Source organism: Pyrus communis, chromosome 3 (assembly GCF_041283825.1).
Source record: "Pyrus communis isolate YQ-2024b chromosome 3, ASM4128382v1, whole genome shotgun sequence".
Lineage (NCBI taxonomy): Eukaryota > Viridiplantae > Streptophyta > Magnoliopsida > Rosales > Rosaceae > Pyrus > Pyrus communis.
Genome location: NC_142567.1, coordinates 24,280,001 through 24,299,354, shown reverse-complemented (window position 1 = coordinate 24,299,354; position 19,354 = coordinate 24,280,001). Strand labels below are relative to the sequence as shown.

The 19,354-nt window shown below is 37.2% G+C and overlaps 2 protein-coding genes and 1 pseudogene across 2 annotated transcripts; 2 read left to right on the top strand and 1 right to left on the bottom strand.

Annotated features, from left to right (window-relative positions):
* Positions 1 to 556: 556 nt before the first annotated feature.
* Positions 557 to 3,307, bottom strand: LOC148698183 (uncharacterized). The gene has a single exon (XM_088690396.1). It carries the CDS (start codon positions 3,305 to 3,307, stop codon positions 557 to 559), a length of 2,751 nt encoding a protein of 916 aa, XP_088546522.1.
* On the top strand, positions 2,816 to 2,920 carry LOC148698184 (small nucleolar RNA R71; annotated as a pseudogene).
* A 9,932-nt stretch (positions 3,308 to 13,239) lies between the features above and the next one.
* Positions 13,240 to 16,208, top strand: LOC137715907 ((R)-mandelonitrile lyase 1-like). The gene is made up of 5 exons (XM_068455266.2): positions 13,240 to 13,366; positions 13,643 to 13,779; positions 13,902 to 14,561; positions 14,858 to 15,701; positions 15,871 to 16,208. The coding sequence occupies exons 2-5, from the start codon at positions 13,677 to 13,679 to the stop codon at positions 15,908 to 15,910; spliced, it is 1,647 nt and encodes a 548-aa protein (XP_068311367.2). The 5' UTR covers positions 13,240 to 13,366; positions 13,643 to 13,676; the 3' UTR covers positions 15,911 to 16,208.
* Positions 16,209 to 19,354: the final 3,146 nt, after the last annotated feature.

The window sequence follows — 19,354 nt, the reverse complement described above, 5'->3', positions numbered from 1 at the left end:
ATACTAAGTGCCCTAAAACAATTCCGTGTTTAACCATAAAATGACACTTCTCCCAATTCAATACTAGATTAGTTTCTTTGCAACGCTCAAGAACCAAAGATAAATTTTGTAAACAATGATCAAACGAATCACCAAAAACAGAAAAATCATCCATAAATACTTCAACAACTCGTTCAACCAAACCTGAGAATATGCTCATCATGCATCGTTGGAATGTGGCAAGTGCATTGCATAATCCGAAAGGCATTCTTCTGTAAGCAAATGTACCAAAAGGGCAGGTGAATGTGGTCTTTTCCTGATCCTCTGGTGCAACTGGAATTTGATTGTAGCCTGAATACCCATCTAAAAAACAATAGAAAGCCCGACCAGCCAATCTTTCCAACATTTGATCAGTAAAGGGTAGTGGAAAGTGATCCTTTCTAGTACCTGTATTGATCTTCCTGTAATCAACGCACATTCGCCACCCAGTAGTTAAACGTTTAGGCACAAGCTCGTTATTGTCATTTGTCACAACTGTAATTCCAATGCGTTTAGGTACCACTTGAGTAGGACTTACTCATTTACTATCTGAAATTGGATAAATCATTCCAGCATCTAAAAGCTTCATAACCTCATTTTGAACAACTTCCTTCATGATCGGATTCAATCGGCGTTGAGCATCAATGGTGGGTTTGACACCCTCCTCCATCAAAATTCTGTGCGTACAGAGTGTTGGGCTGATCCCCTTAATATCTGCAATTGTCCACCCAATGGCATCTTGAAAATTTCTCAAAATACGCAGCAATTTGTCTTCCTCAATTGGAGATAAATCTGCAGAAACAATAACTGGCAGTGAAGAATTAGAACCCAAATAAGCATATTTTAAGTGTGCTGGTAATGGCTTCAATTCCAGCTTCGGTGGCTGTATTTTTGAAGGCTGTAATGGTGTTTTTGGTTCTCCCAAACTCTCAAAAACGTGCCTCCACTTTGGCTGGTGTAAAGGGACACTTTCCAAAGCTGTAACGTACTCAAAAGCTTCTTCATCTTCAGTTTTGGTGTCTTCAAAACCATGTAAAACTTTTAACAGTGGATCTGCTGTCAAACTGGGCATAATATCTGCATGCATGATGCCTTCTAACACGTCAACTCTCATACAGTCTTGCATATCACTAGGCCTCTTAGTTGCTTCAAATAAATTAAACACAACAGATTGTTCTTGTACTCTAAGCGTCAATGTGCCAGCTTCCACATCTATCAAAGTTCTAGCAGTTGCCATGAATGGCCGCCCCAGAATAATTGGTGTTTGCATATCTTCATCCATATCCAAAACCACAAAATCTGCTGGAAGGTAGAGATTATCCACTTTAATAATAAGATCTTCAATAATACCCCTAGGATAAGCAACCGAACGATCTGCTAACTGTAAAATAACAGATGTTGGTTTGATTTCTTCTTGTCCCAATCGCTGAAAAACAGAGAAAGGCATTAAATTAATACTAGCACCCAAATCAATTAAAGCACGTTTAAACTCAGAATTTCCAATTGTGCATGAAATTGTAAAACTCCCTGGATCTTTTTTCTTTGGTGGTAGCTTTTGTAATAGAACTGCACTGCACTGCTCTGTGAGAATCACTTTTTCGAAGTCCACAAGCTTCTTTTTATTTGTGCACACATCTTTCAAAAACTTGGCATATGAGGGAATGTTCTTGATTGCATCAATTAATGGAAGATTAATCTGAACTTTAGCCAATGTCTTCATGAAATCTGTTAATTGTTGATCTTTTGCATGTGGCTTCAATCTTTCGGGATATGGCATAGGTGGAACATAAACACGTTTTGACTTTTCTGCATTTTCTGCAGTAGGCACTGCAGTATTTTTGGATCTGTCCAGTGGTTGGGCAGATTCTGCAGAACTTTCAGAACCTGTTTGTGGCTGCACAGGTGCTACCCGTGAAGCTCCAGCACCGTTTTCTTTATTTTCTGCATCACGGTTGTCATAACTTTTACCACAACGCAATATTCTAACAGCATTACAATCTGCATTTCCACGTGGATTTGGGATAGTTTGGCTGGGAAATTTTCCTGGTTCTCTGCCCGAAAACTGGAGTGAAAGCTGCCCCATTTGCTGCTGTAGATCTTTCATTGTTGCTTGTATGTTCTGAATGTTTTGGTTGGTTTTTTGAATTTCTTGTTTTGTTGCATCAAAACTTGCCTTAGTATGATCTGCCAATTTTTCAATTGCGACTTCCCAAGAAGGTTTAGCTTGAGCATCAGGTTGCTGTATTTGTTGTTGAAACTGTGGTTTAACCTGTTGATCTCTATTCCACTTGAAATTTGGGTGATCTCTCCACCCGGGGTTGTAAAAATTTGAGTACGGATCATTTCTAGGCCTTTGATAATTATTGAATGCGTTAATCTGCTCTGTAACATGCTCCGGGTATGCGTCCCTATGTGGGCAACCCATAAAATCATGTGTTGTAATGCCACAAATGGTACAGGCGGCTGCAGTAGGCTGCTGGACAGCAACCTGCTGCATAGGTGCTGCCATTCTTTGTAAAAGCATGTCAAATTTTGCATCAAAATTTTCTAACTTCTTCTCCATCTTTTCTATTTGTGCAGATACATGAGGTGAACCACTAGACATCTCAAAAACACCCCTGGTCTGAGGTATATCAATTGCCCATTGTTGAGATTCTGTCGCCATGTTCTCAAACAATTGATACGCTTGCAGTGCATTTTTGTCTGAATACGTTCCTCCACAAGAAGCATTAACAAGAGTCTTAGTAGTCAAATTCAGCCCTCTGTAAAATAAATTCATTTGAGTGTCACCATTAATGCTTGAATGTGGACATTTCCTGAGTAGATCCTTGTAACGTTCCCATGCTTCATGAATTGCTTCATTAGGTTTCTGAGCAAATGTTAAAATTTGAGTACTCATATCAAGTGTTTTTGAAGCTGGGTAGTATTTGCTTAAAAATGCAGCACTAAGTTGGTTCCACGAAGTAATGCTTCCAGATGGAAGTGTGAGTAACCATCTCCTTGCACCATCCTTCAAAGTGTACGGAAAAATTCTGAGTTTGATAGATTCTGCTGAAAATCCTCTCACCAAAATGTTTTTGCATCCCATTAGAAATTCAGTTAGATGCATGTTAGGATCATCTGTTGATAAACCATGAAATGAAGGTAGAATCTCCAACATATGATGTCGTATCTCAAACGTAGACCCATCTTCAACTTCAGGATAGGTAATGCAGCTTGGCACCTCTGTGGCATAAGCAGCCAGAGATTCCCTCAGTGGTTGTCCCGCTGTTGGTAGAACAAATGCCATAGCTTCCTCGCTGTCCAAAACCCCAGTAAACCGATTATGTAAAACTGTTCCCTGCAGTGAAGGTTCACACTGTAGATTCTGCTTTCTAAGTCTCTGTCTGGCAGTACGTTCAGGTTCTGGATCAAAATCTGCAATTTGTTGTTTGTGTGATCTGGTACAGACCATGCACAATCTGCAGAGAAAAAAAAATGAAAATTAATTTTTTTTTTTTTTTTATTATATACGGGAATAATTAATTGAGAATATGATAGACAAAAATCTATTTAAAATCAATCCCCGGCAACGGCGCCAACTTCTTGATAGGATTTTTACCACCTGCATAAAAGGGTTAAAAACACCTAAAATACTTGCAAGAGAAACAAGGTTATTGTAGTATAATTGGCTCAAGCAAGGTCGTTCTCCACAAGGATTAATTTAAAGAGATCAAAGAAAAATCAATTCTCAACTAATTAATTAAAACAAAGTTTTTCTTTTGAAAGAGGTGATTTAATGACCTAAACTAAGAAAAACGAATTTAATTAAAAAGATTACTTAAAAATCACAACTTTAAAGAAAGATAAGGGGAACAATTTTTAGGATTCAAAGAGAGAAAGTACTAGGGTTCCGCCGTCACCCTAACAATCATATGTAGCTTTTCTAAATTACTTATGAACCATACATGTATGTTTTGAAAGTTAGGTTTTCCTAGAGTATATCCTACTTGGAACCTCCAACATAGAATGTATATCTAACATGCAACCCGTCCGTGGTGTTCAGATCGAATGTGAACATGCAAGACTCATTAAGTTTTATGAAAACCTTTTTAAAAAACCATATAACCCTTAAAATGTGTCGTCCATCCTAAGAGGTTATACATATTAACCACAAGAAGCTTTAGTCAATTTTAGGGACAATCCTCCGCCAAAATTGCATCAAATAACTTTTCCAAATATCCTGATGGTCGCGAATCACTAAGACAAATAGATAGTTTAAAGCACAGTGATTAACATTCCAAAACCTGCATGCATAAATTCATAAGCAAAGTAAAAAGAGACTACATATTCTTGCTAAGGATCATGGCCTCGCCCTAGCAAAAAGAATTAGTTACGCATATTCATACTAAAAATCATAGTCTTTATTGAAATAGAAAAAGAATGAAAACACCTTGTAGAATAAAATCTGAAAATCTCTAAACTTTGCCCAAAATCTTCTCTCCAAAAGTTGCATAAAAGAAAAGCCTCCCAACAATGAGAACGGCCAAACCCTTTTAATATCTCCCTCAAAGCTAAAACAAAAACCCTAACCCTAAAGTATTTTATTCCCACTAAGAAACTAAATAATAATAAAATAAAATAGAAAATAAATTCCTAATTAAACTAGGAAAAACTGCACAGAAACTGTTCAGCCACGTTTTAGCCTCAAATCTTCTTCAAATCCGGCCCAAGATAGCTTGTTTTAAAGATAAGAACGTTCTGAACACATCTCCAGAAGGTCACGAACCCATCCGAGGTCATCTTGGGCTCCAAAAACGCAAGTTAAGCCCAAAATGTCACTATTCCAGCACTGCGCATGACTCCTTTATTTTATTGCCAGAAAATATTCGCTTGGTAGAAAAATCTGATATTTTGACACGATCAAGCTAAGTGACTCACGAACGTCCTCCAGTTGAAATTACTCCAAAATTCGTCCATTTGACCATGTTTTGCTCCAGAGGAAGTCGAAAATCCTATATTGAAAATATAATTCAAAGTATCAAAATTCTTCCAAATTATTAACCAAAATATACTAAGAATAGGGTTAAATATATAATATAAAATATACTCATCAGATTCTATTTCACAAGAGTTTCTGAAAGCTTCATCTTGCCCAAAGGTGTTGAAAGTTTTTCATAAAGGTAACTCATGTAATGTATGACCCAGGAATAAAGTTATGTGTTTTTAGTTACAAATATTTCCACTATGAGTCGCATTATAGTTTGTAAGTGCATGGAAATTGGTTGCATCATGATATATGTTTTGTCTCTTCATGAGACTTGTCGATGCAAATGTATTGGACCCATGAAGGTTAACCAAAGATTACTTAGGTGCACATTGTTTGAGTTTTAAGCTTTTAAGTCTCTTCAATTTTGAATCATGATGTCTATTTGGACGTTGTCTTGTAATATTAGATGATAAAATTAGACATTCTGGTTTTTTCCTATGGGCACCAAATTAAATTGATATGAAATTGAATTTGTTATGGATATATATTCTTGGCAAATGCGCAGAGTTTCCGGGCAGATTGCATGTCTTGAATAAAGTTTGATGAATGACTCATCTAATGATTATGTGTACATTGTCAATCTTTCGTCTCTTGCATATGGTTACCTTGGATGGTTGCATGTTGATCTTTTATAATGAGTATGATATTAATAAGACCTAAAATTAATACCTATATCTCTACTGGTTTCATTAGCTCTTACTGTTTGATTGTTTTCGGTATGATTTTGTGTTTCAATCATACATGGTTAAGGAAAGTCAAAAGGAAAAGGAAATTTTATGATAATATGCTTTTGTTCTACAATCAAGTTATGATGTTGTAGATTAATGGGGAGATAATTCTATATTGTTTAGCCTTATATCTTGCATATTAACTTATAATGTATGTTTATGTCGTAAGGATTTCTTTTGGCTTATTTAAAGGATGCACGCAATAAAGAATCCTTGTGGCTAACCAGTTAGAATAATTATCTAATTCTATTGCTATGAGAAAGTCTTTTAGACATTACATTGTTAATATGCTGAATTAGTGGGGGTGTTGTTCGCACTATGTTGTTTTTGTTTAAGACTTTCAATTAAATTCATAGTTGCATATGGCAATATTGATGCTTCACTGGAATTATTTAGGCAAACTCATTGGAGTTTGATAAATGACCAAAGTCTCTGTGTTTAAAGAACATGTTGCAAGGATGGGAGTGCAGGAATTATTCGATTCAATAGCTATGTGACAGTAAACTTATAATTTAATTTTGTTTACTTTATAGCCATTTCTGCAAATAAATGTGAGAAAACTTGCTGATTTAGTTCTATGTGTTGGTTTTGACATGAATTGTTAGTAATAAGCAAATGTTTGGCTGTTGGGGCTTCTATACATTTTACTATCCCTTGTAGCATTGTTTGCTTATTTGAATCTTCAGGTGGTTTTAACTATTTCAGCGTGAAAGATAGCTGAAGATGCTTTGTTAAAACTAATCAACGATAAGGTAATGGTTTATCCAGTGGGAGTATAAAGTAAAACTCCCTTCTGGCCAACATGTTTATGCATCATACGTGAATGGTTTTGTGATATGGTGATTTCAGAGTGGCTGTGCTATGATAGTGCATGTCTTTTCTGAAGTTCTATGTCTCGAATCACTCATGGTGGATGAGTGAGGAATTGGTTATTCGTTTATTAACTCACATGATCACTAAGGAATTGGTTTTGGTGGAAACATGGCTCGAAACAAGGATGATCAGTTTAGGTCCAAGTGGGAGAATGTTGGAACCCTATTGGACTCTAAACTTATCTCATTAGGGTTTTGAGTTTAGTTGAAACTGGAATCAGTTAGAGTTAATATTTGAATAAGTCTTCTTTCCTTTAAAGTAGGACAATAAGGTTAAACATGTTGGTGAGTGGATATCCCACGTTGGAGTGTAAATGGGCATGCAGTTTTGCCAAGCAGTTTCTATGATAGGTGGAAACGGTTGTGGTTATACGTCTATAAAATGGTTTAGCCCTTGCTCAAGAGGAACAAGTTCTTTTAGTAACTAGCCCTATTCTAGTGAGAACATAAGGTCCCCATTGAGTAGAAGACTCTTCCTCGATCATTCAGTAATGGCTTCATCAGATTTGTGTGCTCTTTCGTCCCATGTATAAATGTTGTAATCTATGCATGTGGCTAACCATAAATTCCAACAAATACCTCTTCCAAACAAGGCTCTAATACCATGTTAGATAACCACTGGCCCCAAAAGCTTAAGTGATGAGCGAATGGAACCGCAAGAATTATCAGGATTACAACAACGACTATCCATGGGTTGACAGAAGTAAACCCAACACTGCATTTGCCTTGACAGTAACAAAAGATGTACCTATACAGTAACAATATGACAGAATAACCCTAGATATTCAGTTACGCCTTTTAATTGGAATATGTTCAGACAAAATTTGGAATGACAAAGAAAGTGCTTTTGACAATTGGGCAGAAAGCAAAAGCAGATTGAAGAAACAAGCAGAATTTACAGTCAACTATGAGACTGTGAAGGAAATTGAGGGCGGTGAGGTGAAGGGGGCTTCGCTTCCTCAGGCCACCAATTAGCTCTGTTGCATGAATTCATAAGAAGAGCAGGTTTAATATTTTTTGTTTATTTAGTTTCCATTTTTAGGGTGAGAAGAGTGCTGGGTTTTGTGAGAGAAGAAAATCTGAGAAGTGTTTGTATGACCTGGACAGTAGAACAGAGAACTCGGAATTCTTGGGAGGATTTCTCACCGAAGAAGAAGAAAGTGGACTACTTTGCTCAGGCCCACCAGCAAGTATATTGGTGGGCCGAACCCACTTTTCATCTCTGCTACATGAAAATAAAAACAATTTAAATTAGCGTTTTTTTTTAATACAAACGATATTTTACAGTAAGGAGAATAAGAGGTTTGAATTCAAGACATCGTGAGTTGAAGAAGAAAAGACTAATAAATGTGATTTAAATCAACTTTTTATCGCAACTGTGAAACCCTGTCCTGCATGAACTTATGAAATTACCATTTTTACCCCTTATTCCCTACCCAATCCGAATCCCCTTTTTAGATTTTCCCCTAATTTTCCTCCTCTCTCTGCCTGTTACGTTGCAGTTCCCTATCTCCCTTTCTCTTCTTCTCTATCCCCCCCCCTGAGACACACATTCTCTCTCTATTAGCTCACTCATTTTCTCTCAGCTCTTTCTCTCTCTCTCTCTCTCTCTCTCTCTCTCTCTCTCTCTCTCTCTCTCTCTCGGACCCTTCTCCCTTTTCCTTCCCAGTGACATGCATACCCACACACCCAACCGTGAACCACAACGAACGACAACACCACCACCACCGTGATGGCTTTCTCTCTCCCTCTCTCGTCTCTGTGAAGCATAGAGAACCCAAGAACCTAGATCCGGCGAGCCCCTTGGCTTTTGAGCCAAAATCCAGCCAACTCCGGCCACTACTTAGGAAACCAAAGGTATCGTTCTAACCTACACTCTTTTATCTTCATTTTGGTAGTTAGTTGTAGGTTGTAGTCGATAAACGAGGTCAATCAGAGCTCCAGAAGCTCCGGCTTCCTCCTTTGTGAATCCGGCCTGAGAACCTGGTCGTTTTGACCCAAACTCGGAGCCCAAGTCCTTTTTCAACCCCAACCCTTGGGCCGGGCTTTCAAGCCCAAACCCTTTAATGCCCAACCCTTTTAAACATTCGAACCCCAAACCCAAAGAAAACCAGGTTCTTGGGCGGTCCAAGTTGGGCCTTAGGCCCGTTAAACCCTCAGTCCAAACCCTTTGAAACCCAACCTAACCCTTAACCTGAAACCCAAGGGAACCTCGGCTTTTAGGCCATAAAACCGGCCCATTTGAGAAGCCCAATAAGCCCAGCCCAGCCCACTAAGTCAGCCCAAAACCCTCAGGCCCAAACCCAGAACTGGCCCAAACCCTGAGGCCAGCAGTGCGTGGACACACGTGAGGCCGAGCCAGTGTTATCGCGTGGAGTGCATGCGCCGTCGTCCACAGCAACACCGACGACTTTTTTAGCCAACTTTTCGACGACCCACGGCAGCGCTGGGTCCCCCCTTATGTTTTTCAACGTCCTGAATCCGTTTATGACATTTGTTTTCTGAAATTCAATCGTTATGTTAGAGTTTTATTAATTGGAGCCTTTATGTTCTTAGGTACAATTATTAGCGGTGATTCCGTCTTTCCTATTTCGCACGGCTCTTCGACGACGGAGTATCTGTGACTGGACCCCTTCTGAAATGCATATTTTAATAGTAGAAATGCATACATGAAAATCATGATTTAATGGTTACGTTTTATGAGTAAATTAGATTTACACTTTATGATTATCATGCTTTATTGAGAATATTTTGGAATACCATACTTTATCAAATTTATGTTCTTTGTAGTAGATATGATGGATGACTATATACTATTTATGAACATGTTTTTACACTCTTTGTAGTATATATGATAGATGACTATATACTATGAAGATATTTTGAGATATATGTACTTATGTTGGAAAGATTATATTCAATGTTTTGTGCTTATCTAGTGATCATTGTTTTGCCTACGGGCAATTATACTTATATTGGCTTCGGTTCAGTGGTTTAGTGGCCTTTGGGTTGGCAGATATTTATTGGCCTACGGGTCGGGTGATGTAGGGGCCTACGGGTCGGGAGATATTTATTTGGCCTACGGGTCGAGTGATGTAGGGGCCTACAGGTTGGAAGGATATTCATATTTTTGGCTTACAGGTCGGGTGATGTAGGGGCTTACGGGTCGATTATGATACCACTATTTAGCACATTATATACAATATATGTTTTAAGAAGTTTTATGGCATGCTCGGGTTTTCGGAAAACCTATTACATATTATACTATTGAGTTTTCATAAAACTTTGGGGGTCAGTACGTTGATAAATATCTGTTTTAGTATTATACATATCAACTTGGTTCACTCATATTTGTTTTGCGCCCCCTCAGGACATAGGAACGAGTCGTACGATCCGAGTTACGAGGCATTCCCCTACCAGTGACATCGTGCCATCCTTTCTAACATCATTGTAATAGCATATTCCGCTTGTATTCTGAATTAGATGTATGCTCTGAACATGTCATGCATTATCACTATCATTATCATTGTTGGCAATTGAATATTATTATATTATCTTATAAGATATATGTTGGAAAATTACATTGCGTAGTTCGCGCGAAATTTACATGCACGTTTCACATGTTCTCAACATTTGCAATTATTAAATGGCTTGCGTCATTCTCGAGTGTCGGCCAGCACATGGCCATCCTGATGTCCCCCGAACATCGGGATCAGGGTGTGTCAGCAACACACAGAGGCGTGAATGAGGGAATACAACACCATAAGGAGGAATTCATAAACCTTCATATTCTACTACATACCCTAAACAGGAGGCATATGGCAATAGCCAAGTTTACAATAAAAAAATAGGGCAAAGGAAGAGGCTTGTAGCCTAGTTGGTTAAGAGCATTTACCAATGCACTCAAAGGTCCATATATGTTTGTCCACGCGATTCTCAAGACTCACTGATTAAAGAGTTGTTGATGTTATTAGTTTATTTGTACCGTTAGTTTTGTTCCGAGTACAATGTGTTTGGATAAGTATGTGGAGGAGAAGTATCCTCTGAAACCGTCATTGCCCGATAACCCTCAGCTAAAAGTTGTTAATCTCCAGGTAAGTTAAGGAACTCGTTCTTGTTCACTGCTAGGACACAGCCAGAAAACAGAAATTTGCATTGCATCAAAACTTATGTAAGAAGATTCTACAAATGCTACAGATTCTAAAGCACTTGAAGGGCTTTATGTTTTTGTTGTTATAGAATATAGACAAAATAAAGAATAAGAGTTATCTTTTCTTTGATCGCAATAGGACGCTGCATACAACAAGTAACACCACACCCCTAAAAGTTAAAAAGTAAGGCAAATTCAGATGAAATACCACCTTTCAATAAAGATTTTAGGGAAAATACCACTAATCCCTTCTAAAAATTGTGAATAAATACACTTATATGGAAACATTTATATTTTTTTCCCCATTGCACGTGATCCACATAGCACCAGTGACAGTTTCAAAAATTGTTGTTGGCCATAACCTGGTGGTTACAAATTTTTTCTAGTTGCTGAAAATTCAAGTCACTTTTACACAGTGACTTAAAAAAATACGTGCAACCTTTTCATTTTCAATTATGTTTTGTTGTGTGAGTTTTTTTTTTTCCACACATGTAATTACAATAAAACTAGAGAAATTATGAGAAAATTCATTACTTAGCTTGTTCTTTTGAAGGTCATTGTTAGAGAGTGACATTGAGATTGAAAAAAGTTGTTGGTCGCCAGAAAATTTGATCAATCGGTTTCAAGAAAAAGTTGCTCGGTCGAAAAACATGGTAGAATTAAGTGACAATCATGTAATTAATTTGAATTAGTAATATTTATAGAATTGTTTTGGTTGACTTTTCCATTGATAGCTAAACCGAAAACATGGTATTTTGGTTATTCATATCTGCATCAGACCTCCTGAGAAACGAGAGATTCCCCAAGGAATGAAGGATCTGTCCTGTTAAATTATACTTTTCTACATTAGATGCTTCAAACGTCTGCTATATTGTTTTCTGTAATCCTTGTCCTGAGCTAACCCTATTCAGGTCTATGATAACCACCTTCCACTTGGCCGATGGCAATGCCACCATCTTTGCCCAGCAGCAGCTCATATGCTTCTAAAGACCAAGTCATATCACAGCCAATGACCAATCTACTACTTTCATGCAGCGTCAAACATTCCACGGTCACGGTCTAAACCTGCAGGTCAGATCGTGCGGTGGAGCATGGATCTAATACCTCATCGGATTATTCGATGACACTTGAAACTAACTATTGTCCTAATTTGCTTCATGGGTGAATATAAACTCAATCAGTGGGCCATATAGTATCACAGTTTCAATTGTTATTTCAAACGGGGCATGCAAATATTTCTATTCGACAACTTTTTTCATGGGTGGATATGTCATCAAATACCTCATCGGATTATTCGATGACACTTGAGCCTAACTATAGTCCTAATTTGCTTCATGAATGGGTCAATATAAACTCAATCAGTGGGCCATATGGTATCACAGTTTCAATTGTTATTTCAAACCGGGGCATGCAAATAGTTATATTTTTGGAAAAAAAAAAATGCATGCAAGTTGATAAACAAATAAATAAATGTGTAAAATGTGTTGAACTTGGAACCACCAAGCCACCAAATGTCTAAGTGCAGAGGTGTTGAACTGTAGATACGTAACAGAGTTTAGTTTCAACGCTGAACTTGCACAATTCCATATATACCTCGCCATTTTTCTCTTAGATGGAATTATGTACAACGATTCAGAGGGCCTGTCGCATTCATCAAGCTATACATATCAATTACGTAACTTCCTTAACATTAAAATACTATAAATTAAGTCCTGATATGTTGGGATAAGTTATGAATGAGAATGACCACAATTCCAGATTATTCCACATTCGAGAACATAAACCAAAGAAAACATTACCGAAATTTATCATAAAGTATTATTAGAAAATCTCAAACAAAATTGAATGACAATTGATAAGATAACATATTAAACATTTTATCTATGGTACCTCTTCATGTATATAGCCCTAGAAACTCTAGGAGACTAAATAGGAATACAATTAAACAAGTAACAAAAAAATAAAAAACAACAATCTCTTCGAAACGTTAACACCTTATAGCAATGAGTTTGATGTGCATCATCAGTCTATTTGAAACAACATGTAATGATTCCGAATCAGACATTGAAACTTAAATTAATCTATAAAGCTTTATTCTTGCTGCTCGATTTGCGCCTTTCAACTTGATTTTCAGTCTGTTCCGCAATCTAATTTACATCAGTCCCTCCCATATAGAGGAGCCCTCTCCTACACTTGTGAGATTCAATTATTTTGTTGACCACACTCATTATAACACATGTGTAACTTCTCCATTATTATAATAAAAATGCCAGCCAACTTAATGGACCAAATCAAGGGTGAACCAGATAAATGCATTGCGTTGCGTATCCTAGTCAGTATCTAATCGCCGCCTTCCGTGTCTTAATTAACTTTTATATTTCAGCTGTATGTTTGTTTACATCGAAGGAAGTGACAGATGCCCAAAATTTGGCACCCAACCACATTTTCAGGTGCCTACCGGGCATCTATATAAGAAGGAATCGGAGTCCTCCTATATCAAGATCCATCCATTGTGCTTAAGAAGTTATTGGAAATAGCTTCAAAACCAACGGCAATATTTTGGTCTGAGGTAAATATCGTCTCTTGTTTATGATAAATATGCATGCTTTAAAATAACATACCGTTAACGATGTGTCATCTGTGAGCATTGTGAAATGTTCTCAACTAAATCATGGCCAGGGATTTCATTACTTGTTCTCCAAATTTCAATTATTTTTTTTTACAATAACCAGATATTATCAATAAGCATGTTATTATATATATATATATATATATATATAAAATAAAAAATAAAAAACTGGCATGAAACTAACCTTTTTTTTTTTTGTATATATTTTATTTTCAGGATAGAAGGACGTATATCTAGCTTCAAAAACAATATGGAGAAATCAACAACGGCTGCTATATTATTGCTCTTGTACTTTTTTGGGTTCTGCCCTCAACCAGGGGTTCCCTCGTTCGCCAATCCATCTGATGACCTTGGTAAATATAGTTTAAAAGTCCCATTGGTTTTTCAAAGTAACTTACATGACAAGTAAATTTAATAAAAAACAGTTTTCCCTAATATAAACTTTTTTCCTCATCTCTTTGTTCATATAATGCAGATTTTAGCTACTTAAAATTTGTACGTAACGCAACTGATCTACCATTACAAGAAGAATATGACTACATTGTTGTGGGAGGGGGCACAGCAGGGTGCCCGTTGGCAACAACTTTATCTGCAAACTACTCCGTTCTCCTTCTAGAAAGGGGCAATATTCCATCTGCATATCCAAATGTGTTGCGTGCCAATGAGACTCTTGCAAATTTCATGCAAGAAGATGACGGTAAGATACCGGCCCAGAGGTTCACATCAGAAGATGGCGTGGCTAATTTAAGAGGACGGATCCTAGGCGGGTCAAGTATGATCAATATTGGCATATACTCAAGAGCCGACAGTGAATTCTACGAGAAATCAGGAATTAAATTGGACATGAACTTAGTCAATAATTCATATGAATGGGTTGAAAACACTGTGATATTCCGTCCGAATGTAACACGTTGGCAGTCTGTTGTGAAAGATGCGATGTTAGAAGCTGGTGTTCGTCCAGACAATGGACTGACTTTGGATCACATTCTGGGAAGTAAAGTCACGGGTACGCTTTTTGACAATCGTGGAAAAAGACATGGAGCTGTGGAACTGTTAAATAAAGGACATCCAAAAAATCTGAGAGTTGCAATTCATGCCACAGTAGAGAGGATAATTTTCTCTTCCGAAGCATCAGGTATCCAAACACATTTGATATGTACAATTATAGGTCATTTAAATTTGAAAAAATTTGAGGTTCAACGATAAAACTAATTGATTATACGGGGAGTAGCCCAATTTACTTATAAACCTATACAAGGTTCATCATTCCATCAATATGGCATTCATTCTCAACAAAATTTCCATAAAACAAAAATTGAATCTATCATGGCATTAAAAAGAGAGAATCTTTGATATATTTGAAGGATTTGAATCTACTCTGTTTACTTGTAAATTAAATATATGTCCAATTCTAATATCGATTTTATGTAGGTTTGTCAGCTAAAGGAATCATATACAGTGATTCTAACGGGAGGTCTCATCGGGCATTGATACGTGGTAAGGGTGAGGTTATATTGAGTGCAGGTGCAATTGGAAGTCCTCAACTTCTACTACTTAGTGGTGTTGGCCCAAAATCGTACCTTTTATCTTGTAAAATCCCAGTTGTTCACCCACAACCTTACGTTGGGCAGTTTATGCGTGATAATCCTCGTAATTACATTACCATTTTGCCCCCATTTCAAGTAGAACCTTCTACTGCACAGGTTGTTGGTATCACAAGTGATTATTACATAGAGACTTTCTCCGGCTTGCCATATTCTACTCAGGCCTTTAGTCTTTTCCCTAGTCCAACTATTCCCATGACCATAAATTCAAGTTTCGGGCAAATTGTTGTCAAATTTCCAGGACCCTTGTCCTACGGTTCTCTTAAACTGCAATCATCCTATGATGTCAAAGTTGCTCCAAATGTCAAATTCAACTACTTTGCACAGGAGGCAGACCTTTCTCGTTGTGTTAGTGCTGTGAGGAAAATGGGTGATTTATTAAAAACAAATTCATTGAAACCGTATAAGGCTCAAGATTTGCCAGGTCTAGAAGGTTTCAACCTTTTTGGACCGCCCTTACCAGTGAACCAGTCAGACGATGCATCCTTTGAAACCTTTTGTCGAGATACAGTAGCCTCATTTTGGCACTACCATGGTGGATGCCTGGTCGGAAAGGTAGTTGATGAAGATTTGCGGGTCATGGGGATCAAGGCATTACGTGTTGTTGATGGATCTGTATTCAATTTATCACCAGGGACCAATCCTCAAGCCACTCTTATGATGTTAGGCAGGTATGCATGTTACATGCATTTAGTTAAGTACACAACCACAAGAAATTACCTGTACATAATACAACTAAGTAAATATTTAACTAAGTCCTTAATTTGCTTATTTATTTATTTATTTGTGTAAGAATATATGGTTGTTCTTTTCCCACACCAAATTTTGTTCTTTGGGCAGGTATGTTGGCGTTCAAATGCTGGAAGAAAGATCAGAGTGACACGTTTCTTCGAGATTATATTCAATTTGTCATACAATGGATTGAAGATTATTCAACAACCTTTAGTGTTATCGTGTTTTTACTTAAGATAAACTTAGTTAATAAGGTCATAATGTAACTCAAGACTCAAGTGGTAGGATGGAAAGAATAATTGAAAATCGAAGCTAAAGGCACATTAGTTGTATCATTTATTTCTTCTTTTAGTATTGTAATTGAAAAGGTAGATGCAGAGAGTATTCAGCATGTATGATGTATTCAATAAAATGTGGAGCGTGAATAAAAAAAACCCTTTTAGAAATATGTATCCGATATGAACCGAAGTTTTGGAATAAAACTTTATTTCAATTTGATCCATCTAAAACTCACCCCAACTTTAAGTCATAAACATGTCCCACTATTCATTGTATTATTAATTTACCTATTTCGACTCAAACTTTGAGCTAGACATGCTCAATTGTGTGAAATTTTTGAATTGTCCTACTTTGAAGTCCAATTGTGTTTTTCATAGCAGTCAAGGGGTTGGTTTAATTTTGGACATGGTTTGTTTTTGGGGATGGAATTTGTGGCGTCATCTTATAAAGTTTGTCATTTTTTCTCTAACAAAATGTGAGAGATTATGCACCTTACCGTGCACTCTCCAACAAATACACTTAGGAGTGTATAATAATTTTTCAAAGTGTCAATGACGTCACCTTCAGACAACCCTAAATAATTTAGAGAACATCCACCTTACCCAACTTAATCACATAGTGCGCACACTCCACATAAAGTTTCAGCATGTATCTACCAAAACTGTACACGTTTCAACAGTTATATCTGTCATAACTATATGTAGTTTCAGCAGGTACTTACCGAAGCTGTGCGTATTTTCAGTAGGCTCCAGCCTTAGAATACATGAATCTGTGACAAATGAAAGGATTCAATATTTTGGCACATATCCACTGAAATAACTTTACCATTCGGTCAACACCTACCAAATCGTTAAAGTTCCGATAGGAACCTACAAAAAACCTGAATCAAGGTTCAGGGTTTTCCAAGCATTATGACGCCGTTCAAATTGATGCGAAATTTTAAAAAAAAAATGTAGTCATATTATGCAAAATTAAGAAAAATGTTGTCATACTTCATGCACAGCATCCAAACAACCATTTCAAATATTTCATTCCCATAAAATAAGCATTTTTTTTTTTTTGTCAATGTGTGTTCTTGCAGTCCCCATCTCCCACATTGATAACAAGCGAAGATGTGTCGTGGAGCCTACCACAACACTAGGATAGTTGTTGGAGAATGAGAGTACTCGAATTTTTCCATTCCAACAATTAGGGCACTTGATTACAAATACCCTACACTGATATGCTACTGGACAGTATTGTTGAATTATAAGCAGTAAGCTAATTAGTATTACTGAATAATCCATGTGTTTAATTGTGTATTCACTTGTGCTTAATATTCCCAAGTGTAAGGCTCAAATATGTAAGGCCATGAGTGCCATGTGTAATGATCGTAGTTACTAACTAGATGAGTGGCTGAGATCAATTTCTAGAGAGATTCAGCTAAGAGTTTCTAACGGTATTATTCCCTTTTACACGACTTGTGTGGGAGTGAGAGTAACAATCAATGAGAAGAATATTTTCCTTTGTGATTTGCAGAGAGAAAGAAGCAACCATTTTCTCTTCCTTGTGCATTCATCTCTCTTCGATTCCTTCTTCTTCCAAAATATCAATTTACTGAGCTATATTTCAATTTACACTAACAAGTATACACACGACATAGGCAAAAGCTTTCCTACCAAGTTGTTAGATAACAGTGTGTGGTTAGAACCTATATATGATGAGTTAATCAATAGGAAATTAAGAATACAACTATTAGTGGCACCGGTTAAACTAAATTACGATACAGGAGAAAACATGAGGAATTGATCGAAATCAAATCTACCGTCAGCATATCTATATTAGTGATGAGTGATCTTCAGAAAATCATCTCTGTGTTTGGCTTGTAGGAAAACAATCAACATGAACTGCCTTAACCATGTTAGAGCCGGGTAATTCTGAAGAAACCATAGGGTGCCTAGTGTTGAATAAGAAGAGTATCCAAGATAACTCTAATGATCCCAAGAAGAAGAAAATAGAGCACACTCTTAAAGAAAGCTCACAAAACAAACTAATTAGCAAAGCTTTTCTTATTTAGCTCTAGGCTTTGTTTTTCTTTGGATGATTTACAATGCTTGAGGACTTGGGTATTTATAGCAAACCAAATGATTAAACTAAGATTATTTATTACCACACAAAACACATTAATTGCACCTAATAATTTTTTTTTTCTTTTTCACTCAACTATACCTAACATTGCCTAACTTTCCATACCTAATTTTGACATTGATTTTCAACACTCCCCCTCAATGTCAGCTCTCATTCTTTGCACTGTGCTGAGCAGACAGCGAAAATTTTCGAGCTTGCCTGTACTTAAACTTTTTGTGAACAAGTCCGCAACTTGATCATTCGTCTTGACTTGTCTCATCTCAATCTTTTCTTGTAGAACCTTTTCTCTGATAAAGTGGTAGTGCACTTCCACATGTTTAGTTCTTGCATGAAAGACTGGATTTTCCGCCAAGCGAATTGCCGATTGGTTATCACAGTACAATGGTACTGGATAATCTACTGGTTGATGTAGATCACTCATCAACTGTACCAGCCATGCATTCTCTTGAGCTGCCATTGCTGCTGCTCTATACTCTGCTTCTGTGGTTGACAAAGATACCGTTGGCTGTCTCTTGCTACACCAAGAGATGGTTCTAGAACCAAGCTTAAACACATACCCAGTTGTTGATCTCCTGGTGTCATGAACTCCCGCATAGTCAGCATCACAGTAACCAACTAATTTGCAGTCTTCACTTTTCTTGTACAAAAGACCATAGTCAATTGTACTCTTCACATATCTCAGTATTCGTCGAACTGCTTCCAAGTGAGGCTTCTTTGGATTTTGCATGTACCGACTCATCACACCAACTGCATAAGAAATGTCAGGTCGAGTCAAGGTTAAGTACATCAGACTACCTACCAATTGTCGATGCATCGTCGCATCTTCCAAATCTTTTCCTTCATGTGCACTCATTTTGACATTTGGCTCCATCGGCGTAGAGATCAGCTTGCATTCGAGCATTCTGAACCTCTTCAATAAATCTTTGGAATACTTCTGTTGACAGAGAAATATTCCTTCTTGTGTGCGATCAACCTCTAGACCAAGGAAATGCTTGAGTTGACCAAGTTCCTTCATCTGGAAACGGACTGATAAATTCTCCTTCGTCTGAAGAATTTCTGCATCATCATCACCGGTTATGATTAAGTCATCCACATACACTAGCACAATAGCTAGCTTTCCTTCATTGGCTTTAACAAACAAGCTGGAATCTGCAGGTGTTACTGAATAACCACTTTGTGTTAGAAA